The sequence below is a fragment of the Erythrolamprus reginae genome, chromosome 12 (genome assembly GCF_031021105.1).
Source record: "Erythrolamprus reginae isolate rEryReg1 chromosome 12, rEryReg1.hap1, whole genome shotgun sequence".
Classification (NCBI taxonomy): Eukaryota; Metazoa; Chordata; class Lepidosauria; order Squamata; family Dipsadidae; genus Erythrolamprus; species Erythrolamprus reginae.
In genome coordinates, this window is record NC_091961.1 from 3,246,700 (window position 1) to 3,271,019 (window position 24,320).

The 24,320-nt window shown below is 45.0% G+C and overlaps 1 protein-coding gene across 1 annotated transcript; it reads left to right on the forward strand.

Moving 5' to 3' along the window:
• Positions 1 to 576: 576 nt before the first annotated feature.
• On the forward strand, positions 577 to 20,446 carry ACTR1B (actin related protein 1B). Its single transcript, XM_070765608.1, has 11 exons — positions 577 to 784; positions 4,328 to 4,392; positions 4,806 to 4,881; positions 6,701 to 6,826; positions 9,382 to 9,506; positions 10,324 to 10,540; positions 11,702 to 11,794; positions 13,377 to 13,551; positions 14,729 to 14,790; positions 16,630 to 16,670; positions 17,136 to 20,446. The coding sequence occupies exons 1-11, from the start codon at positions 737 to 739 to the stop codon at positions 17,236 to 17,238; spliced, it is 1,131 nt and encodes a 376-aa protein (XP_070621709.1). The 5' UTR covers positions 577 to 736; the 3' UTR covers positions 17,239 to 20,446.
• The last annotated feature ends 3,874 nt before the right edge of the window (positions 20,447 to 24,320 follow it).

Below are 24,320 nucleotides of genomic sequence, written 5' to 3' on the forward strand. Positions count from 1 at the left end.
TTGCCTCTTCTATGACATGTGGACTTCAACTCCCAGAATTCCTGAGTTAAAATGATTGGTTCAGGGAATTCTGGGAGTTGAAGTCCACAAGCCATAGAAGAGGCAACTTTGCCTACCCCTGGACTAGATGACCTCCAAGGCCCTTTCCTAATCGTTTATTCATTTACTTATTTTACTTATTTATTTATTTACTTATTTATTTACTTATTTACTTACTTATTTATTTATTTACTTATTTACTTATTTATTTATTTATTTATTTATTTATTTATTTATTTATTTATTTATTAAATCTCCTATCTTTCTCCAAGCCTCTGTATCCCATTACCTGCTTGCCATGGCAACCCCCAGCCAAGCAAATAAAAATAAAAATACAGCGCTGTCCCTTTAAGAACGGACCATGACATCATTTTCCCTCGCCCCCTCCTTCTCGCCTTCGGCGTCCGCTCCACCAAACTGACACGGAAGGGCCGCCTCCCGCGGCGCGGGGGAAGCCAATCGCCGACCGACCAGCGAGCGGAAACACCGCCTTTTGCCGGGGAAGCCGCTGAGGCGCTCCCGCCGCCGATTGGGCGAGAGTGCCTGTCCGTCGACCTTTGGACCCACCCACCCGCGGAGCGGAGGGTTAGGCTGCGCCGGATTTTTTTTTTTTGGGTGGTGGTTCCCGGGGCCCGGCGGCAGAGCTCCAGCGGCGGGTGAGGCGGGTGGTTCCAGGCAGGCCCAGCGGCCCCCGGCCATGGAGTCCTACGATATCATCGCCAACCAGCCCGTGGTCATTGACAACGTAAGCCTGCAAGGCCGCACGAGCAGCTGAGGGGAAAAGCGAGGAGGGGGGGGGGAGGAGAGAGCCGCGCCCGGAGAGGCTGCAGCAGCGGTGGCGGAGACTGAGGCGGCGGGGCTGGGTGGGGCCTCGGCCTCGGGCCCAGCCCCGCCTTGGCTCGAGTAGCCCTGCTGGATATGGCAGGATGGAAGGGCTCTCCGGGAGAGGGAGCATTTTTCGGAGAGGCAACGTTAAGCCAGGATGAGGAGCCTGGTTTGGTTTGTGGGCCCAGCGGGTCGTGTGGATGAGGGACGCGGGTTCAGAACGGCCGGGAATGATGGAGAAAGGGAGGCCGGGATTACTCAGCGGAATCGGTCAGCCCCCCACCGTGCGCCTCCAATGAGATAGCAATGGCATTTAGATTTGTATGCCGCTTCACGGTGCATTTGCAGGCCTGTCTAAGAGGTTTGTAGAATTAGCATATTGCCCACAAAGATGTGGGTCCTCGTTTGACCCACCTCGGAAGGAAGGAAGGCTGAGTCAGGAAGGGAGGGAGGGAGGGAGGGAGGGATAGCCATAGAACTTACACTTATATACTGTTTTACAGTGCTTTACACCCCTCTCTAAGCAGTGTACAGAGTCAGCCTATTGCCCACAAAAATCTGGGTCCTCCTTTGACCCACCATGGCAGGAGTTAAGGTTGAGTCAACCTTGAGCTGATCAAGATCGAACTCCTGGCTATTGGCAGAATTAGCCTGCAGTACTGGATTGTAACATGAAGGAGGGAGGGAGAGAGGAATATTATTATTATTATTATTATTATTATTATTATTATTATTATTATTATTTATTAGATTTTTATGCCGCCCCTCTCCGCAGACTCAGGCCGGCTCACAGCAGTGATAAGTGAATAGCACTTATATACCTCTTCACAGAGCTTTCCAGCCCTCTCTAAGCAGTTTACGGAATCAGCCTCTTGCCCCCAGCAATCTGGGTCCTCATTTGGTCCACCTCAGAAGAATTGAAGGCTGAGTCAACCTTGAGCTGATCAAGATTGAACTCATGGCTATTGGCAGAATTAGCCTGCAGTACTGGATTCTAATAGGAAGGAGGGAGGAAGGAAGGAGGGACACTTATATACCTCTTCACAGAGCTTTACAGCCCTCTCTAAGTGGTTTACAGAGAGTCAGCCTCTTGCCCCCAACGATCTGGGTTCTCATTTGACCCACCTCGGAAGGATGGAAGGCTGAGTCAACCTGGAGCCACTGGTGAGATTTGAACTGCTGACCTACAGTCAGCACAAGCAGCTTGCAGTACCTGCCCCCTAACCACTGTGCCACCAAGCCTCTTCAGTATCAATAAACATTATATAGGGCTTCATAGTGCTTTTACAGCCCTCTCTATGTGGTTTGCTGAATCAGCCTCTTGCCTCCAACAACCTGGGTCCTCATTTGACCCACCTCAGGAGGAAGGCTGAGTCAACCTTGGTATGGCTACTGTTGTTGATGATGGTTAAAGATACAGAACGTGGAATGTTTGCTTTTACTTGTTAAAAAAAAAAGTAGAATTCTTTATTGGTCAAGTGTGATTGGACAACCAAGGAATTTGTCTTCGGTGCATAAGCTCTCAGTTTACATAAAAACTGTAAGTGATAAATTATGAAAAACAAATCATAAATTGTAAGATAACACAGGGATAGAATCAACATAAATCATGCTAGGAAACTAAATAAAACAATATAAAGCATAAGGATACAAGCAACAAAGTTATAAGTAGAAAAGCAGATCAGTAGTTGGAAGGATGAAAATAATATTACTACAGTTTTAGTAAATAGTTTGTTGTTGTTGTTATTATTATTATCATATTCACAAAAAAACAGTAATATACAGCAAACAAGATTTATATGCTGGATTTCATATCACAAGTCAACAAATCCCAAGCATCTAGGACTTTGTGATGTATTTCCGTATGATCCATGCATATCCAAGTAGGATGGCCTTTTGTAACTGACACATTATGATTTTGTCAATGTTTATTGTTTTAAAATGCCTATTATTATTATTATTATTACTATTTATTGTTATCTTTTTTATTCATTAAACGTGAAACTCAAGTCAGCTGAACGTTTTAAAATGTGTCGCAAATGACATTGACTGGCGCTCATGGTTAATAAGGATTGCTGCCAGCATCCTAGACATCAAGCAAGTATCTTTTGTATTGTTATTGTTATTGCTCTATAATAATAATAATAACAACAATAACAACAGCAATAATAATAATGTAGTTGATACCTACGACAGTGACAGCAACCTGTATCAACCGTTAGCACCAGTCAGTGGTATTTGTGACACATTTTTAAATGTTCCGTTGACTGAGTTTCATGTTTAATGAATAAAAGATGATGATGATGATAATTCCATGTCCAAGAATTCGACAAAACACATCAAGAAATTGCGACTTCAATAACACTAGCGGAAATTGAAAAAGTTCCTCTTCCTCTCCCTCCTCCTGAGTTTTGTTCAAACCGGTCCCTTAGATTTTTGAAGCCATGATCATCTTCTGCCTGGACCTCGTTTGCCTTCAATTTTTCCCTGGAGGATTGAGTGAACGATGCCATATTTTTCCGGGTGTCGCATCACATGTCCGGAATTGATCTTTTTGATCTTTAATCTTCCAGAGAAGTGAATCAGCAGTTAGTCAGCCTGATCTGTAACGGCCAGCCGAAGGATTTCATGGTTGCTTGATGGACATTTAAAGTGTACTTCTGCTCCTGGGCAGTGGTCCAGCCTGGCATTTTTCCTGATTGATTGCATGAGAAGGAGGTTTCCCTTGTTCTTATTATCTCTTAATGTGGTATTGTCAAAGACTGAACTTTGAACTAGTGTGTACTACAGGTAGTCCTCAACTTATAACAGTTCGCTTAGTTACATTTTGAAATTACGGTGCTGAAAAAAGTGACTTAATGATCATTTTTCATACTTGCTTGCTTACTTACTTACTTACTTACTTACTTACTTACTTACTTACTTACTTACTTACTTACTTACTTATTTGACTTGTATGTCATGTAGTCCTGAAGGACTCAAACCGACTTACAACAAAATATAAAAATACAATTAAAATTAAAAAGAAGTCCAATATAAATTAAAACAATAACCCCAGTAAAAACTCACAACTCATAAGAACATAAGAAGAGCCCTGCTAAATTGGGCCAAAGCCCCTCGAGTCCAGCATTCTGTGTCCCACAGTGGCCCACCCATTGTCCACGGGGATCTTGAGCAGAAAGAGAAGGCAAGACCCTCCCTTTCCCCTGACCCCCAACAAATGGGACCCAAGGGAATCCTGCCTGCCTCCACCAACATAGAGGTGGCACTTGGACATCCATTTCAATAACCACCGATACACTTGGCGTCCATGAATCTGTCTAATCCTGCGTTAAAGCTATCCAAGCTGACAGCTGTCATGACCTCTTCTGGAAAGGAATTCCATAAACCAAGCACCCTCTGGGTGAAGAAATATTCCCCTTTATTTGTCCTCACTTTCTTACCTATTTTTTCCCCCACACAGGGTTCAGGAGTAGTTAAAGCTGGCTTTGCTGGAGATCAGATTCCGAAGTATTGCTTCCCAAATTAGTGAGTATCGCTAATCCAAAGCTCCTTGTCTTGTAATTTCTAGGTGTAAGGAAGTTGGGAACAAGGGGCGGGGGCATAGGGTTGATGATCAATTGTAAAGGGTCCCCCGATGTAATAGCATGTGGGAATTACCTTTGGAAAGGGGGCAAAGAGAGATAGCCAAAGGAACAGCTAGATAAAAGGCAGCTGGGCCCATAGCAGGAATGTGGGTGGACAGGAAAAAACCTCCCTATTTTTTTGCGCCGTAAAAGGAGATGCCGGGAAAATTGTCCTTTTCAGATTTGCGAGATTCCGTTAATATAATCTTGCAACTAAGTTGAATTGGGTCGTCTAATTGTGTTTTCAGTCTGGTCTGCCTTGGGAGGTTGACGCATGTTCATGTGCAGAGTGATAATCGCTCTCTTTCTTGCTAGTGTGGGCCGCCCGAAGCATGTCCGTGTTATGGCTGGAGCACTCGAAGGCGATCTCTTCATTGGACCGAAAGCAGAGGTAAAATCCCACCCACAGCATCTCTGGGATACCCCCTCCAGTACCAAAGGTGGTACCTCTACTTAAGAACTTAATTTGCTCCGTAAACAGGTTCTTAAGTCGAAAAGTTTGTAAGAAGAAGCCATTTTTCCCATAGGAATCAATGTAAAAGCAAATAATTTAATTTAATTTTAATTTAATTTAATTAAAATAATTTAATTAATTTAATTTAATTTAATTTATTGGATTTGTATGCCGCCCCTCTCCGGAGACTCGGGGCGGCTAACAGCAATAATAAGACAGTGTACAATAATAATTCAATACTAAAAACGATTAAAAACCCATTAATATAAAAACCAAACATACATACAGACATACCATGCATAAAATTGTAAAGGCCTAGGGGGAAAGAGTATCTCAATTCCCCCATGCCGGGCAGCAGAGGTGGGTTTTAAGTAGCTTACGAAAGGCAAGGAGGGTGGGGGCAATTCTAATTTCTGGGGGGAGTTAGTTCTAGAGGGCTGGGGCCGCCACAGAGAAGGCTCTTCCCCTGGGTCCCGCCAAGCGGCATTGTTTAGTTGACGGGACCCGGAGAAGACCCACTCTGTATATAATGCATGTGATTGGGGAAACCACAGGGAGGGTGGAGGCCCTGTTTCCTCCCAGGAGATTCCTAGAGAGGCCCCACAGAGGCTTCTTCACAGCTTTTGCGGCCCTGTTTCCTCCCAGGAGATTCCTAGAGAGGCCCCACAGAGGATTCTCCCTGCATTTTTCGGTTACAGTTTCGGAGGCCTGGATTTGTAAGTGGAAAATGGTTCTTGAGAAGAGGCAAAAAAACTTGAACACCTGGTTCTTATCTAGAAAAGTTCGTAAGTAGAGGTGTTCTTAGGTAGAGGTACCACTGTACAGACCCAGAAGATGCCCCTAAGCCCAAGGCCACTGAGTCTTTCCAGGTTCACTTGAACTCTGTTCCCCACCTATTTGACTTGATTTTTCTCGTTATTAATGAAGAGTTTTGCTTATAGCAATAGCACTTAAGACGTTTATTTATTTGTTTGTTTAATTTCTATGCTGCCTTTCTCATGAGACTCAGCGCGTCTTACAAAATGTAGAAATCTAGATAAAATTACAGATTTAAATCCCCATAGTTAAAAGTTAACAAATATGCATATAAATCCAATTAATAAAACAAAATAAATAATCGGTAGCCATTGCAGCTTGCAGAGTGCTGGAGAGACATGGTCATGTCTCGGGAGGACCATGATTGCTCTGTTCTACATTTCATTCTGTACTAGCTGCAGTTTCTGAACACTCTTCAAAGGTAGCCCCATGTAGAGAGCACTGCAGTAGTCGATCCTCAAGGCGATAAGGGCAGGAGTGACTGTGAGCAGAGACTCCTTGCCCAAATAGCGCAACTGGTGCACCAGGTGAACCTGGGTGAACGTCCCCTTCGCCGCAGCTGAAAGATGATGTTCTAAAGTCAGCTGTGGATTGAGAAGGACGCCCAAGTTGGGGACCCTCTCTGAAATGGCCTTGTCCATTTCATCATATATACTGCTTCACAGTGCTTTTACAGCTCTCTCTAAGCGGTTTACAGTGTCAGCATCTTGCCCCTAACAATCTGGGTCCTTATTTTACCCACCTTGGAAGGCCGAATCAATCTCTAGCCAGTCAGGATTGAACTGCTGGCACTGGGCAGAGTCAACCTGCAATACTGCATTCTAACCACTGCGCCACTACACTACAGAAAGAACAGATATAGCTGGGCAATGATTTATCCAACACTAATAGGCCAAAGGATTAACCCTCCGCAGCAGAATTATTTCTGTTTCTTCTGTAGGAACATCGAGGGTTGTTATCCATCCGGTACCCCATGGAGCATGGCATTGTCCGGGACTGGAACGATATGGAGAGAATCTGGCAGTACGTTTATTCCAAAGACCAACTGCAGACATTTTCAGAAGAGGTAAAAATACGTCGTCCCTGCTCATGAGCTCAGGTGGACATTTGTAACCTCCAGTCTTTGTATTTGTATTTTGTATTTATTAGATTTGTATGCCGCCCCTCTCTGAAGACTCGGGGCGGCTAACAACAATATAAAAAGGCAATGTAAACAAATCTAATATTAAAACAATCTAAAAACCCCAATTTAAAGAACCACTCATACATACAAGCATACCATGTATAAATTCTAAAAGCCTAGGGGGAAGGGAAATTTCAATTCCCCCATGCCTGACGACAGAGGTGGGTTTTAAGGAGCTTGTGAAAGGCAAGGAGGGTGGGGGCAACTCTGATATCTGGGGGGAGCTGGTTCCAGAGGGTCGGGGCCGCCACAGAGAAGGCTCTTCCCCTGGGTCCCGCCAAACAACAATGCTTAGTCGACGGGACCCGCAGAAGGCCAACTCTGTGGGACCTAACCGGTCACTGGGATTCGTGCGGCAGAAGGCGGTCCCTGAGATATTCTGGTCCGATGCCATGAAGGGCTTTATAGGTCATAACCAACACTTTGAATTGTGACCGGAAATTGATCGGCAGCCAATGCAGACTGCGGAGTGTTGGTGTAACATGGGCATACCTTTGCGAAGCCCATGATTGCTCTCGCAGATGCATTCTGCACGATCTGAAGTTTCCGAACACTTTTCAAAGGTAGCCCCATGTAGAGAGCATTACAGTAGTCGAACCTCGAGGTGATGAGGGCATGAGTGACTGTGAGCAGTGAGTCCCGGTCCAGATAGGGCCGCAATTGGTGCACCAGGCGAACCTGGGCAAACGCCCCGCTCGCCACAGCTGAAAGATGGTTCTCTAATGTGAGCTGTGCATCGAGGAGGACGCCCAAGTTGTGGACCCTCTCTGAGGGGGTCAATAATTCCCCCCCCCCCCAGGGTTATGGACGGACAGATGGAATTGTCCTTGGGAGGCAGAACCCACAGCCACTCCGTCTTATCCGGGTTGAGTTTGAGTCTGTTGATACCCATCCAGACCCCAACAGCCTCACTTCCACTGCTTTGTTTTTCAATTTTAATATTTTTAGAAGGGATATGTGTAGGCCAGGACTGTCCAGTCTTGGCAAGTTTAAATAGCACATACAATAAACGAAGTCAAATATTAGTAATGAGAACAGGAAAACCCATAATAAACCCCGATGAACTGTCCAATCAAACCCCACTTACATACAGAATCAGTTACAAATCGGATGTGATAAGATGTTACATTCACGGCCCTCAGGCTTTGCCGGCAAAGCCAGGTCTTCACGGCCTTTCAGAAGGACAGTAGGGTGGGAGCAGTATGGACATCGGGGGGCAGCTGGTTCTAGAAGGTCAGGGCAGCCACGGACAAGGCTCTTCCCCATGGGGCCATCAACCTGCATTATTTAGTCGACGGGATCTGGAGGAGGCCAAAACCTTGTGATCTAATTGGCCTCTGGGAGGTATATGGAAGAAGACAGCCTCGTAAATAGTGGTTAATCAATTAAATATAGGTTTGAACAATAGGGTGTCCAACACACCTGGAAATCAGGGAATTATCAGGGAAATCGGCAGTTTGGGAAATATCGGGGGGAAAACCAAACTATTAAAATGTTTAAAAATCAGGAAAATTCATTTTTTTTAAATAAAAAAAAACATACATTGCGCTGCCTGGCAGAGTCAAGCAAAAATGAGCATAACTATGGCTACAGCTTGCTTCCTTAGCTATTGATATTTCTCCATGGCTTAGCTGTTTGGTATGATGTCATCTACGACTGCACTTTAACTAGATTGCAAATTAAAGGGAAATGTCAGGGAAATATCAGGGAATTTCAAAATGCTTTCCCTGGACCAAACTGTGTGTGCTACGTTTTCTCTGGTCCGTAGGTGGGTGGGAATAGTAGTTTCCTAACCACTAGGGGTGGAAAAACGCATTTGTGGTATTTATTTATTTTATTTATTTATTTATTTTATTTATTGGATTTGTATACCGCCCCTCTCCGGAGACTCAGGGCGGCTAACAACAGTAATAAAACAATGTACAATAATAATCCAATAAATACTAAAAATGATTAAAAAACCCATTAATATAAAAAACCAAACATACATACAGACATACCATACATGAAATTGTAAAGGCCCAGGGGGAAAGAGCATCTCAATTCCCCCATGCCTGGCAGCAGAGGTGGGTTTTAAGTAGCTTACGAAAAGCAAGGAGGGTAAAGGAATGGGTTCCAGAGCTTTCTAGATCCTGCTTCCTGCTGTAATGTGTTTCGTCTCTGGATGGTTCAGATGCCAGCGGAGCCCTTTGCTCCAAATTTGGTTCCGATGAAACACGTTCCTGAAAACCACAGCGTTGTGAAAAACATGGTTTAATTAAGAGTGGCCCTTAACATTCTTTGCTGTGCATGGCATCATGTCCTTAGAAAAGTGAATAGAATTTGCTTTGCTTTAGTGGCTTCCTCCTGGATTGGGGGCAGTGCCGATGGGAAAAGGGACTTGTAAACATTCCATCGGTTTTGTGACATTTAATGTGGACCCTCTGTTTTCTCTCCAGCATCCTGTCCTCTTGACAGAAGCCCCCCTCAATCCGAGTAAAAACCGGGAAAAAGCTGCTGAGGTTTTCTTCGAGACTTTCAACGTCCCTGCTCTCTTCATCTCCATGCAAGCCGTCCTCAGTCTGTAAGTGTCTGTTTCAGACAGGGGGGGTCTTCAAACCTGGCAACTTGAAGACTTGTGGACTTTAAGTCCCAGAATTCTGGGACTTGAAGTCCACAAATATTAAAGTTGTCAACTTTGAGGACCAATGATGTAAGAGATTCTGGGCCGTCCACGTCACGTTTGTCTCAAAGGTGCTTTTTCACCCCCAAAAGGCAATTGGACTTTTGGGGGTTTCGTTTCCTTGAAAACATTTCGCTTCTCATCCAGGAAGATTCTTGGATATAGACTCGAAACATTTTCAAGAAAAACACCAAGGAAAGTCCAGTTGCCTTATTTGGAAAAGCATCTTTGGGCACCTCAGTCTATTAAGTTTCCAATTGCTGGCCTTCAGTTCGTGTTTGACTTTGTATGTTCTATTGAAAAGAATTTCAAACAGCAGAGCTCCTGGAAAGTTGAATATTAAATATAAGTAAATGTGGATTTATTATTGGATAAGGGTTTTTAGTTATTAGGAAAGTAAGTAAGGATGAGAAGGAGGCACTACAGCTTCGATTTAAGAAGTTAGAGATGTGTTGCATGTGAAGGAATATTGACAGCAATTTTAATTGGAAGAAAATTGGTTTATCTGGATGACGAAATTAGAAAAGGAGGCAGGAAGAGTTAAGCAATATGTACTGAAGGGTAAGACGTAATAGAATGGATATGTGATTCTTTTATTGAATTTGTACTCATGAAGCTATACGTTTAAGCTGTATTGAAGGTATATGATGTTGGAAGGTTGGGTGCCACTGGTCTAAAATGGACTGACCGCCCCATCTCTCTCTCTGCCCTCTTCCAGTTATGCCACAGGACGCACCACGGGAGTCGTGCTCGATGCCGGCGACGGCGTGACGCACGCGGTGCCCATCTACGAGGGCTTTGCCATGCCTCATTCCATTATGCGGGTCGACATCGCCGGGCGGGATGTGTCCCGTTACCTCCGCTTACTGCTGCGGAAAGAGGGCTACGACTTCCACACCTCGGCCGAGTTTGAAGTGGTCAAGACAATAAAAGAGGTGCGGTCCAGGGAGCGTCGGTAGAGATTCTCAGTCCTCCAGGTCACAGTTGCCCCAAAAGGGTTTTTTTGTCAGGAGGCCCCTGGAGTTTTTTTTCCTTTGAAGATGTTTCACTTCTCATCCAAGAAGCTTCTTCAGTTCTGGCAGGATGGTAGGGAACAGATTTATAGTGATTTGTAGTGATTTCTATTCCAAATGGATGAACAGTGCGGTCAGGCAGTAGGGAAAGCAAGTAGAATGCTTGGCTGCATAGCTGGAGATATAACAAGCAGGAAGAGGGAGATTGTGATCCCGCTGTATAGAGCGCTGGTGAGACCCCATTGGGAATAATACTGTGTTCTGGAAACCTCACCTACAAAAAGATATCAATAAAATTGAACAGGTCCAAAGACGGGCTACAAGAATGGTGGAAAGTCTTAAGCATAAAACGTATCAGGAAAGACTTAATGGACTCCATCTGTAGAGTCTAGAGGACAGAAGGAAAAGGGGGGACATGATTGAGATATTTAAATACGTTAAAGGGTTAAATAAGATTCGGGAGGGAAGTGTTTCTAATACAAAAATGAACGCAAGAAAGAGGGGCCACAATCTGAGGTTAGTTGGGGGAAAGAGCAGAAGCAACGTGAGAAAATATTGTACTGAAAGAGTAGTAGATGCTTGGAACAAACTTCCAGCAGACGTGGTTGGTAAATCCACAGTCACTGAATTTAAACCTGCCTGAGATAAACATAGATACATCCTAAAATAAAATACAGGAAATAGTATAAGGGCAGACTAGATGGACCAGGAGGTCTTTTTCTGCCGTCAATCTTATTCCTTATCTGGCCTTCAGGTGCCTTGGAAAACAGCCTGACCCCCTCCTCCTCTCTGTGGCAGCCCCTCAAATATTGCAAGCCTGCTATTCTGTCTCCCCTGGTCCTTCTCAGTTCAATGAGCATGAGTTCGAATATTTATTATTAAAATTTATTAAAATTAAATGAGCAAGCCCAGCAGACTTTTGGCGTGAGGTGGTTCAAGACCTTGCCCGGTGCCATGGTCAAGTGAAGGAGGAGAAGCTTAACTGACCTCCCGCTCTACCAGAAAGGACCTCCGAGGAGCTTCTCTACCTGCTGGCTCCCAGGGTTAGTTCGGTGCCTGACATCCTTTCCTTCCTCCCTACAGAGAGCTTGCTACCTGTCCATCAACCCTCAGAAGGATGAAGCCCTAGAGACGGAGAAGGTGCAATATACGCTGCCCGACGGAAGCACTTTAGATGTAAGTTCCTGAACTAAACAATGGGTGTTGTTCCTGGGGGTGTGGCAGTGAGAGCCCTGAATTTTTTTTTGTTTCACTTTGCAAGAGAAGCATTGTGATGATTTAAAATAATAATAATTTATGAGTTCCCAGCTATGCATCAAAAAGGGACGCGGTGGCTCGGCGGCTAAGACGCTGAGCTTGTCGATCAGAAAGGTCGGCAGTTCGGTGGTTCTAATCCCTGAGCTCCCATTACTTGTCCCAGCTTCACAGTTCCAAGGCATGTAAAAATTGCAAGTAGAAAAATAGGGGCCACCTTTAATGGGGAAGTAACAGTGTTCTGTGCGCCTTTGGTATTGAGTCATGTCAGTCACATCACCATGGAGACGTCTTCGGATAGCACTGGCTCTTCAACATAGAAACAGAGATGAGCACTGCCCCCTGGAGTCGGGAACGACTAGCACATATGTGCAAAGGGAACTTTTACCTTTAGCTATGCACCAGAGAGTGATTAATTCAGCCCTATCTGGTAAGGGGGGGGGCAGGGACCCTTCTGCCAGCTTATGTTGTAGCCAAGCAGTCCTGCTGAAGCAGAGTTCACCCTATATATATCTCACAAGTTTTTTTCTGAACTTTTTTAAAATTAAGGGAGACTAGGATAGTGCTACTTCGGCCTTGTTCTGGCCTCATCAGCTAGCTATGCCCTTACTGGGATTTGATTCTGGGGCTTCTGTCCTGTAAGGTAGAGAATTAACCTCTAGCCACCAGATCTGATCCCTTCAGCTTTGTACCAAGGAGGGGCTATATGTTTTTTCTTTTGGGAGTGACGCTCCTTCAATATACCAGGGTGATCCAACAGAAAACACACACACATATATGTATGTGTGTGTGTGTGTGTGTGTGTGTGTGTGTATGTGTGTGTGTGTGTGTGTGTGTGTGTGTGTGTATGTATCTTGCCCCCTGGTACAGAGCTGAAGGGATCTGGTCTGGTGGCCTAGCAGTTAATTCTCTGCCTTACAAAGCAGAAGCTACGGGATCAAATCCCAGTAAGGGTATGACTAGCTGATGAGGCCAGAACAAGGCCAAAATGGTGCCATCCTAGTCTCCCTTAATTTTAAAATTTCAGCAAAAAACATGTTATATATATATTTTAAAAAATATATATTTACATGTTAGTATCTTCAGGTAGGTCGACATCCTTATATTTACATTCTTATTACTATAAATACAATATATAATTGTACATTGTATACACATTCATTTTTAATATTCATCATCCATCTTTTACTCCTGTTTTGCATTTCATTTTGAGTCCACAGAGAGGGGCAGCATACAAGTCCAATGAATAAATTTCTTTTTTGTGTCCATTTATACCATTTGGTCCAAGTGGTGTAATAATCCGAGTCCTTTTGATTCTTTAGTTCCATTGTTAATTTGTCCCTCTCTGCGCATTCATATATTTTCTTAAGAGCCTCCTTCTCGGAAACTATTTGCAAATCCTTCCATTTTTGCACATAAGCAATTCTTGCAGCAGTTGTTACATGTAACATTAAATATCTCCTATTCTTGGGATATGGTTTTGACCCTGTGGCTTTTGGGACAGGTTGGTCCATCCCGATTCCGAGCTCCTGAGCTGCTTTTCCAACCGGACCTAATAGGAGATGAAAGCGAAGGGATCCACGAAGTCTTGGTCTTCGCCATCCAGAAATCTGACATGGACCTGAGGCGGACGCTGTTTGGGAACATTGTCCTGTCTGGAGGGTCTACACTCTTTAAAGGTACTCGGTGGACGTAGAGGAAGTACCTTCCGGTTGTGACAGAGAGGGTCCGCAACTTGGGTTTCCTCCTCGATCCATAGCTTACATTAGAGAACCATCTTTCAGCTGTGGCAAGGGGGGCATTTGCCCAGGTTCGTCTGGTGCACCAGTTGCGGCCCTACTTGGACCGGGACTCACTGCTCACAGTCACTCATGCCCTCATCACCTCGAGGCTTGACTACTGTAATGCTCTCTACATGGGGCTTCCTTTGAAGAGTGTTCGGAAACTTCAGATCGTGCAGAATGCAGCTGCGAGAGCAATTATGGGCTTTCCTAAATATGCCCATGTCACACCAACACTCTGCAGTCTGCATTGGTTGCCGATTAGTTTCCGGTCACAATTCAAAATGTTGGTTATGACCTATAAAGCCCTTCATGGCACCGGACCAGATTATCTCAGGGAGCAGCTATTGCTGCATGAATCCCAGCGACCTGTTAGGTCCCACAGAGTGTGTCTTCTCCGGGTCCCGTCAACCAAACAATGTTGCTTGGCGGGACCCAGGGGAAGAGCCTTCTCTGTGGCGGCCCCGGCCCTCTGGAACCAACTCCCCCCAGAGATTAGAATTGCCCCCACCCTCCTTGCCTTTCGTAAGCTGCTTAAAACCCACCTCTGCCGCCAGGCATGGGGGAATTGAGATACTCTTTCCCCCTAGGCCTTTACAATTTTATGCATGTTGTCTGTATGTATGTTTGGTTTTTATAATAATGGGTTTTTAACTGTTTTTAGTATTGGATTATTGTCATATACTGTTTTATTACTGTTGTTAGCCGCCCTGAGTCTCCGGAGAGGGGCGGCATACAAATCCAATAAATAAATAAATAATAAATAACAAAGCTGGAAGGGACCTTGGAGGTCATCTAGTCCAGTCCCCCCACCCAAGCAGGAGGCCCTACCCCATTTCTGACAGATGGATAGTGCAGTCTCTTCTTGGAAGCCTCCAGTGATGAAGCTCCCACAACTTTGGAAGGCAACATCTGCTCCATGGGTTGATTGTTCTCCCTGTCAGGAAAAAAAAATATCCTAGGTTGAATCTCTCCTTGATCAGTTTCCATCCGTTATTCACTTCCCTCCCCCCCCCCCCTCCATTCATGCCAATATTTATGCCAAGGTGTTAACTTGCCTTCTCAACTCTTTAAGGTTTCGGGGACCGACTGCTCAACGAAGTTAAGAAACTCGCTCCGAAGGATGTCAAGATCAAGGTAAACGGATGGGGAAAATACTGTCTCCCAGCCCTAATTCCTTTTTTTTTCCTGAAATTTTTTTATTGATTTAAAATATATATATACACATTTACAAAATGTAAGAAAAAAGAAGATAAACAAAACACATTCAGACTAAAATAATGATAATTATAATCATAATTATAATCATCATAATATTAATTAATTACTTATTTAAATACAATGAACAATATTAACCATGACATTAAACAAACAATATAATATATATCATTTAAATTCTCTTGTGAGGAGGAAAGTCATAAACCATCTTCTCTGATAACAAATTATTTTCTGGTGAAATATGCAATCGGTATCTACTGTTATTTCTTTTGGTTATCAATATCTTTTTTTATTGTTTTTATTTTCTTGGCCGCTTTCATACACTCTTACTTAATTAATTTAATTTCATACAAATTTTATTCTAAAAATTGCTGTATATATATATATATATCATATTAGATCTATTATATCAAAAAAGGGGGGGAAAAGGTATTGCTGTTGTTGTATTTTAATTTGAGTTTTTATTTCTTCTTTTAAACCAATCATAAAAGTACTTCCATGTTTTATAGTAATCCCAGCCCTAATTCCATTCAGGCAAGTAAACTCACTGTTTAAAAAAACAAAAAACCCATCCTTGGTGAAAGATGAATTTTGAAGTCCTGTGACTATGAAACACTTTTTAAAAATGTGGTAGTTTCCCTACGGACTATTCTCCCTCCTGAAATATTTACCTAAAAGGTATGCCCAGTTATGCTTTCTACTTTCTGGCTAGCTTAGTTTGCAAGTGGGAGCCACAGTTGAGAAAATATATGTTCCAGATTTCCCAGATCTTGGAAAATCTCAAAGGAAGAACCAGTATTTTATTTTATTTCAATCATCGGACAGGTTTGTATAGCTGCTGACTCACAGATTGAATGTGATTGCACAGCTGTAATCTTCCAAGCTTTTTGACTTATCGCTGGAGCCGATCCTCAGCGAACATCTCTCCACTGTGATTTGGGCTACACCACGCATCGTATTAAGGGACGTGGTGGCTCAGTGGCTAAGACGCTGAGCTTGTCAATCAAAAGGTCGGCAGTTTGGAGGTTGGAATCCCTAGCGCCGCGTAATGGAGTGAGCCTTGTTACTTGCCCCAGGTTCTGCCATAGGATGGATATATGTTTATCCCAGGCATGTTTAAAGTCAGTTCCTATGGATTTATCAACCACGTCTGCTGGAAGTTTGTTCCAAGCATCTACTCTTCCTTCAGTAAAATAATATTTTCTCACGTTGCTTCTGATCTTTGCCCCAACTAACTTCAGATTATGTCCCCTTGTGCTTGCGTTCACTTTCATATTAAAAACACTTCCCTCCTGGATCTTATTTAACCCTTTAACATATTTAAATGTTTCAATCATGTCCCCCCCCCTTTCCCTTCTGTTCTCCAGACCAGTGTTTCCCAACCTTGGCAAACTTGAAGATATCTGGACTTCAACTCCCAGAAGTCCCCAGCCAGCATTCGCTGGCTGGGGAATTCTGGAAGTTGAAGTCCAGATATTTTCAAGTTACCAAGATTGGGAAACACTGCTCCAGACTATACAGATTGAGTTCATGAAGTCTTTCCTGATATGTTTTATGCTTAAGACCTTCCACCATTTTTGTAGCCCGTCTTTGGACCCCTTCAATATTATCAATAAAAAATAAAAAATGTAATTTAAGAAAACTGGATGCAGTATTCCAAGTGTGGCTTTACCAAGGCCTTATAAAGTGGTATTAACACTTCCCGTGATCTTGATTCTCTCCCTCTGTCTAAGAATGCTTCTGTGTCCTTCTTTCCAGATTTCGGCTCCTCAGGAGAGGTTATACTCGACGTGGATTGGGTAAGAACGTTCTCCTGCCTCACCTTAGGCAGTTTACACCGGGCGCCCATGTTTTATAATGACTTCGCTTTCCAGAACAAGAATGTGGTTTATTTGATTTTTCATTTAGTGCCCTTTTGCAAATTCGGCCGTGGTGCTTAAATTATTCAGCCGACCACATTCAGGTCTATTTTGTGAATCCGCAAACCACGGTTGGAAGAGTTCATGGTTGCTTGTCCAAAGGTCACAAAGGGGGGGAGTAACATGACCCCGGGCACTGCAAACATCCCAAACAACATGCCAGTTGGAATTTGGGGAGGCAGCAACGGTTGTACGTGTAGAGCTGTAAACTACATTTTTCCCCCCAGTGCCATTGTTAATTTTCAGTGATCACTGAACGGGTGGTCGTATGTTGAAGACTCCTTGTGTGTTATTCTGCCGTGGCTGTGTGGCAGCGCCTTGATTCTCCTCTGTCTTCTCCCCCAGGGGCTCCATCCTGGCCTCGCTGGACACCTTCAAGAAGATGTGGGTCTCCAAGAAGGAATACGAGGAGGACGGCTCCAGGGCCATTCATCGAAAGACATTCTAGGGCAGGGGAGGGGCTGGTGGGGGGCAGCAGCAGCTGAGGTCTCTTCTCTCATAATCCTTTCTTGTCTGGGGCTGCTCCTTCCTTCCTTCCTCTTTCCCGTCCTCCCTCCCTCGCTCCCTCCCTTCCTTATTTCTTACATTCTCTTTTCTTTCTTTCTTTCTTTCTTTCTCTCTTTCCCTTTCTCTCCTCCCTTCCTTCCTCTTCTTTCTTTTCTTTCTTTTTTCCTTCTTTCCTCCCTCCCCTTTCCTTCCTTCCTTCCTTCCTTCCTTTCCCCCTCTCTTCCTTCCCCCTTTCTTTCTTCCTTCCTCTCTCTCTTTCCCTTTCTTTCCTTCCTTACTTCTTTTCTTTCTTTTTTCTTTTTCCTTCTTTCCTCCCTCCCCCTTCATTCCTTCCTTTCTTCCTTCCCCCCTCTCTTTCTTTCTTTCTTTCTCTCTCTCTCTCCTTCCTTCCCTTCCTATCCCCCCCATTTCCCTCTCTTAGTGCCCCTAAATGCATGTTGCTAGCATGCACCTCCCTGGGAGGAGGTGTTGCTCTTTCGAGGCCTTGTTTGGGGGGTGGGTGGGGGTGGGAAGGTCCTCGCCCTTGACCCCGGAGGGACGTGAAGCCCCTCCCCACCTCTCCATCCCCTCCCGAGCAACCCTTTTGCTTCGCCCTCCCAGTGCTCGCCTTGGGCTACAAAAGCAAGGAGGAAAGGCAAGGAAGTTAACCCTGGCCTCCACTTTCTTAGCCATCCGCACCTTCGAGGCCTCTGGAGGAGGCAGGAATGTCCAAAAGACAAAATAGTCAGAAAGCACTTAGGGAGGACGGCATCTTACACCTGCTGCCCCTCTTGCCAGCTCTACTGGGGGGCCCTCCCTGATCTCTGGGGAAAAAAGGGATATCCAAACACTCCGGTCCCCTCCTGCCCCCCGAGGAACAGCCAAAGTGGCCTCTTGAGAGCAGAGCAACGGTGGCCTCGACATCAGCCCAGCTTCTTCCCTCTTGGAAGCCCCTTCCCCTAATCCAGCCCCCGTCCTGACCTTTTAAAAAATAGGAGACTTCGATCCAGAGAGGTGTTGGGAGAACGTCCCTTGGAGAATAGGGCATTGGCGAGAGGCAGGTTGGTCTCCTCTCGGGCGTTTAGGATCAGCTCCAGGGTTGGCAGAAGCCAAGAGAAGAAGGAGGCAGCTGCTTAGCATGAAACCCACCGGTCCTTCCCTCCCCATAATTCCGAAAATGGCTTCAAGGAGTGGGGAAGAGACTATGGAGAACCGAATCTCTGTCTTGGTTAAGCGACATAGGAGATGGGAAAGGGCTGCCTTCCAGGGTTGTGTAGGCAATGGGAGAAGAAGCATCCCATCCTCGGTGGTCCTTGGTGGTCTCTCCTGAGCTGGGAGAGGAGTTAAGGTGACTACTAGGAGGAGGAAGAGGGGGGAAAGTTTTAATAAGCACGGTGCAGGAACCTGGAACGTTTATTTAAGACTGACCTAAGAAATAAGACAAACCTATCCTGAGCCCACTCTACACAATATTGTGGTTGGATTTTATTTTTATTATTTTTCCTTTCCCATGTCCGCTTTGGCTGTTGATACCTTGAGATGTGTGTCTCCCTACCACCACCACCACAACCTCCCCAAACTTGTGGCTGTCCGTTGCAAATGGCCGCCTCTCTCGCTCTTTGGCGGAGGGGGAGTGCCTTTCGTAGGAGCTCTGTGTATCCAATCCCGACCTCCCAGCCCAGCTTCCCCCAACAGCCCACCCTCCGACTGTGTTGGGTTTCAATTCAGGACCCCGTCCCCCTCCCTGGATCTCTGCGGAACAGCCTAAGGTCAGAGGTCTTCAAACTTGGCCAACTTTTAAAGACTTTGTGGGTTTCAACTCCCAGAATTCTTCCTCACCTTAGGTCAGGGGTAGGCATAGTTGGCTCTTCTATGACTTGTGGACTTCAACTCCCAGAATTCCTGAGCCACTAATACTAGCTCAGGAATTCTGGGAGTTGAAGTCCACATGTCATGGAAGAGCCAACTTTGCCTACCTCTGCCTTAGGTGGTTTCCACCAGGTGCCCATGTTTTATAATGACTTAGCTTTCCTGAACAAGAATGTGGTTTATTTGATTTTTCATTTACTGCTCTTTTGCAAATTTGGCCGCTGTGCTTAATTATTCAGCAAACCACGTTCAAGTCTTGTTTTGTGAATCCCATCTTTTGCTAGACAAACGATGGTTGGATGAGTTCGCACAACACCTCAAACCAGAGATTCTCAAATTGGAAAAGAGGAATAAACTAGATCAGGTTGAGCCCTAGAAGAACGCAGTCTGGTTTTTCCTCCAGTTAAAGCCTTTTGCTTGTGCGTCTTAGCAGTTGGTAGCATCTTGACGTCAAGGAAGGGGCAGAGGTTAACTCAACACTAGTTGGGTTTCCCTCGTTTCTGGGGGAAAGGAGCATTGGTGGATTGCTGTCGGGTCAGAACGGTGGTGGAAATTTCCCCCCATTTGCTGAACCGCCAGCAATAGGAGTTGAAGTCCACAAGTCTTAAAAGTTGGCCACGTTTGTGGACCACTGGCCTAAGAGCTGCTTCCCGGGCTTTGCAGGACAAACCCTGTCCATCCCCCCCCCCGCTTCCCAATCTGCTCTGCACGGTGTCCCCCCCCCCCCCTTTTTGCTTACTGCCTTTTGAGAACTGGATAGGGTCAGGCTCAGAGCCCAGAATTCAAAAGAGGGGACCAGTTGAAAGCCTGCCTGGTTTTGCTAACTGGGTGTTGGGTGTTGGTAAAGGGGAATTAGGGGGGGCGGGGGCAGATTTCCAATAATCATCCAAACTGCCCAGCAGAGAACGAGCTCCCCCCCCCTCTTCACTTCCGGCTGTAGATTGCAGATCATGGCCTTAGCCTCAGGCTGGGGGAAAAGCATTCAGCGTTTTTAAAAATGTGTACGCCAATGAATTTATTTAAAAGAAACTCTGTTCCTTTAAAAATATGTACGTACCCCTGTCGGCTTCTCCGTTTTGCCCCAGGACAGAAACTAAACCAAATTGGGAGGCAGAAGCCCCCCTTCTTCCCTCCCTCCCTCCCGCCGCTCCTTGCCCCACTCCACCCCATTCGTCCTTTCCTTGCCCCACGAGATCCACCTGTCTGGGCTGCAATGTACAATAATTTAACACAGTTGCCTGTATTTTTATTTTGTAAATTCATTATAACTAATAATTATAAATTAACCGCCGGTGGCTTGGTGTGCGTCTGGAGGCTGCTCTGTTCACGGAAGGAGGCGCGATCCGGAGGGTGACGATAGAAGCGCTGCCTTTTCAGATAACGAGGGCTAGGCCGGTGATGGCGAACCTCTGGTACGGGTGCCACATGGAGCCATATCTGCTGGCACGTGAGCCATTGCCCTAGCTCAGCTCCAACGTGCATGTTTGCTGGGCAGCTGATTTTGGGCTCTTGGAGGGTGTTTTTGGCTTCCAGAGACCCTCCGGGAGGATGGGAGAGGGCGTTTTTAACCCTCCCTTGGCTCCAGGGAAGGCTTTGAAGCTTGGGGAGGGTGAAACATGAGCCTACTGGGCCCACCAAAGTTGGGAAACAGGCCATTTCTGGCCTCTGGGAGGTGGGGAAGCTGTTTTCGCCCTCCTGAGGCATTGCATTATGAGTGTGGGCACTCGCATAAGCACTTTCAGCCCCCGAGGAAAAAAAGGTTCGCCATCACTGGACTAGACCCTTCTTTGGCACTCGGTGCTCAAGGAGCATGTTAGAACTGCTATGTTTTTCAGGAAATTGGGTGGTCCTTCACTGCGTTGCAAAGATTGGGCTGAGGAAGCTCTTAGCTTGCACTTTGCAGAACACAAGTCCAATCTGCCTTGCTTAATCTTTTACCAAATTACGATTTTGCCAAGTTGATGGAAATCACAAAAAGGGTGTGTGTAGCTGTTGGATTAACTCAACAATTCCCTAAAGATTTTGCGATGCTGTTCCTGGCGCTGGAGGTCACAGCGAACACGAGATATTGGATCTGAAATCCAGAGGGCGTCGAACTTGGCAACTTTTAATACTTCTGGACTTCAACTCCCAGAATTCTCCAGCGAGCATTCTGGAAGTTCCAAGTCCACTAGTTGCCACGTTTGGGTGCCCCTGATGATCTAAAGCCTGTCTCCTCCGTCACAATTTCTGCAGTGGCTCTCTTGTTGCGGCGGAGTGCACAACCTTCTGTGCACTAGGCCACACTCACTGCTACCATTTTATTTTTTTGGTGGACCGTGGTCGGCTCAGCTGTAGTCACTTCAAAAACATGTGAAATTAAGACTCAGCCACGGCGAGTTTGAGACACGTGGACTTACAACTCTCAGAATTCCCCATGCGTGGCTGGGTGGGGAATTTCGGAAATGAAAGTCGGTCTTAAAATTGAATTTGATCATGGCTTGTCCTATGTGACTCCTGATTGCAGGATGTCAAATAATGGATTTAAATTTCAGGAACACCAAGGTTGGATGGTTGAATTTGGACTCTTAAGCCCGACTAGGAGATTGGATGTTTGATGGTTTTAAGAGCCCTTCCAGTTTTAAAGTGTTGTCCCACTATATCAGGGGTCCCCAAACTTGGCCAACTTTAAGACTTGTGGACTTCAACTCCCAGAATTCTCCAGCCAGCTATGCTGGCTGGAGAATTCTGGGAGTTGAAGTCCACAAGTCTTAAAGTTGGCCAAGTTTGAAGACCTCTGCACTCTACTTATTGCACTTTTCTTCTTGGTTATTCTGCCCTTATTAGCAAATAACCATACCATGTTTGGTTAGAAGTTCCTTTTGGAAAGGAAGTTTAAAAAAAATAGGTCTAAATATTTTAAAAGGGTTTGTGCTAATTTGGCTTCAGGTGAGCTGTGTCTCGAATAGTTCAATGATGTGAAAACAGGTATGAAAAAGTAGTTTACACAAGGCTGGATATATAGCAAATACAAAGAGTTGTTTGTGTGACCACCCATTTATTGGAGGTTGGGGGAGAAGGCAAATATATTAATAAATACATGTCAAAGCAACTATTTCAGTCATTTAGTTTTTAGATGTGCTTTTTTGAAATGCAGTTTTGGATAAATATGGTTAGTGAATCTCCATGCTGAGGGAGGATAGGAGGACTGAATTAAATGGTAGAGAATAAAGTATATAGGGAACAAAGTATTGGCTGAAGATTAATTAGTTGGATGCTACCTTGTTTCCCCGAAAATAAGACGTACCCCGAAAGTAAGGCATGTCAGAGGTTTTGCAGAATTTGCTAATATAAGGCACCCCCCGAAAATAAGGCGTAGTCAAGTTTACATACGGTACGGTGGAAAAACATACGGTACCATTCAAAGCTGTTCATAGCGGTACCGTAATAATGTGGGGTCCCCTGCTGGCCCCTTCCATCGCTTTGTACCATCCAGTACAGCAGACACAGTCTGCTGCTGTCTCACCGCCATTACAGTCTCCACTACAGTGCGTAGACTGTAGTTCCTCTGGCCGGAAGCTGCAATAGCGGGAGTATACTGTTGAACCATATAAGTGCCGTTGTTTGTGTGTGTGGGTGCCATACTGACAGGTACCGTACTGTAATCAGTGTACTGTACAGTACACTTTCTTTGGGGGTGTCAGCTTTTCTGCCTGTGAATTTGTGTTATTTGAGAAATATAAGGCACCCCCCCCCGAAAATAAGACGTAGCACAACTTTTGGAGCAAAAATTCATGTAAGACAGTGTCTTATTTTCGGGGAAACACGGTAGCAGAACAGAGTTTTTCTCAGTATGACGAAGGCTATGTGCATTCACACAATAGCACCTAAACTTATATACTGCTTTACAGTAAGCGGTTTAGAATCAGCACATTGTCCCCAACAATCTGGGTCCTCATTTTACCAACCCCAGAAGGACGGAAAGCTGAGTTGATCTTGAGCTGGTCAGGATCGAACTGCTGGCAGTAGGCAGAGTCAGTCTGCAATACTATATTCTAACCATTATGCCACTATGACTCTATACCACTTCATAGTGCTCTCCGACCCTCTCCAAGCAGTTTCACAGAGTCAGCCTCTTTCCCCCAACAATCTGGGTCCTCGTTTTACTGACCTCTGAAGGATGGAAGGCTGCGTCAACCTTGAGCCTGGTGAGATTCGAACTTCAGGCTATTTCAGCAGAAATAGCCTGCAGTACTAACCACTGCGCCACCGCAGCTTTGCCACTGCTCAACACTCAAGGGTTGGAATTTAGGGTGCTGCTTTCATTGTTTGAGAACCCCTTGAATGCCTCTGGCTGCTGGTGAAAGTTAAATTGTTGGCCAAAGGAAATTTGGGGTTCATGAAGCAACGTGGACAAAAATTTGATAGCAACAGCGCCAGCCCATTACCAGAGCATCCCTGAACTAAGGATCTTTGCAAGTTCTAATCCCATGATGGAGAATGCTATTATTGAGAAGAAACCACATTTGGTAATAGCAGTTGTTCCCCAATGCTAAGTTAGGCCATAGTAGTTTGGATGTAGGGTTACACCATCCCAGAAGGTGACTTTAGATCGAAAACAGCATTACATTTCCAGTAGTCCTTCACTGTTTTGTTTTTGCCAGAAATTGGCAAAAAAGAAAAAAAAGGCTCACAAATTGCAATTACTGCACGATGCTGCGCATGGATTATAAATGCAATCCGTGTTGCCAAGCCCCAGAAATTGTACTTGCGTGAACCACCAGGGTGGATAAATGCAAGTTTAGGCCGTTGCTTTCTTGAAAGCTGCTATAACTCTGAGCCATCGAGCAACTGTAGATTTGAGGATTACATGTAATTTGTCCAGTTTGGGGCATTTTTTAAACAGTTCAGTGATTGAGTCTATATGAACCAGTTAGTTCCATCCACAAACTTTGCTGTTTTGCATAATTCTTTAAACATTATTTTCAAAGATTTAGCATCTTACCATCTGGTTATGGAAAATGGGCCAAGATTAGGTTTCAGCTTCAGACAAAAACGGCCTGGCATGGCAATGAGAGGGTCTATTCTGCAAGCCCAGCCTGGTTCTTAAACTGATTTTATTCCACAGAATGGAAAATAAGCTGTATTTTTCCATTGCGACTCATTACTCTGGATGCCTTTATTCAAGACTTTGCT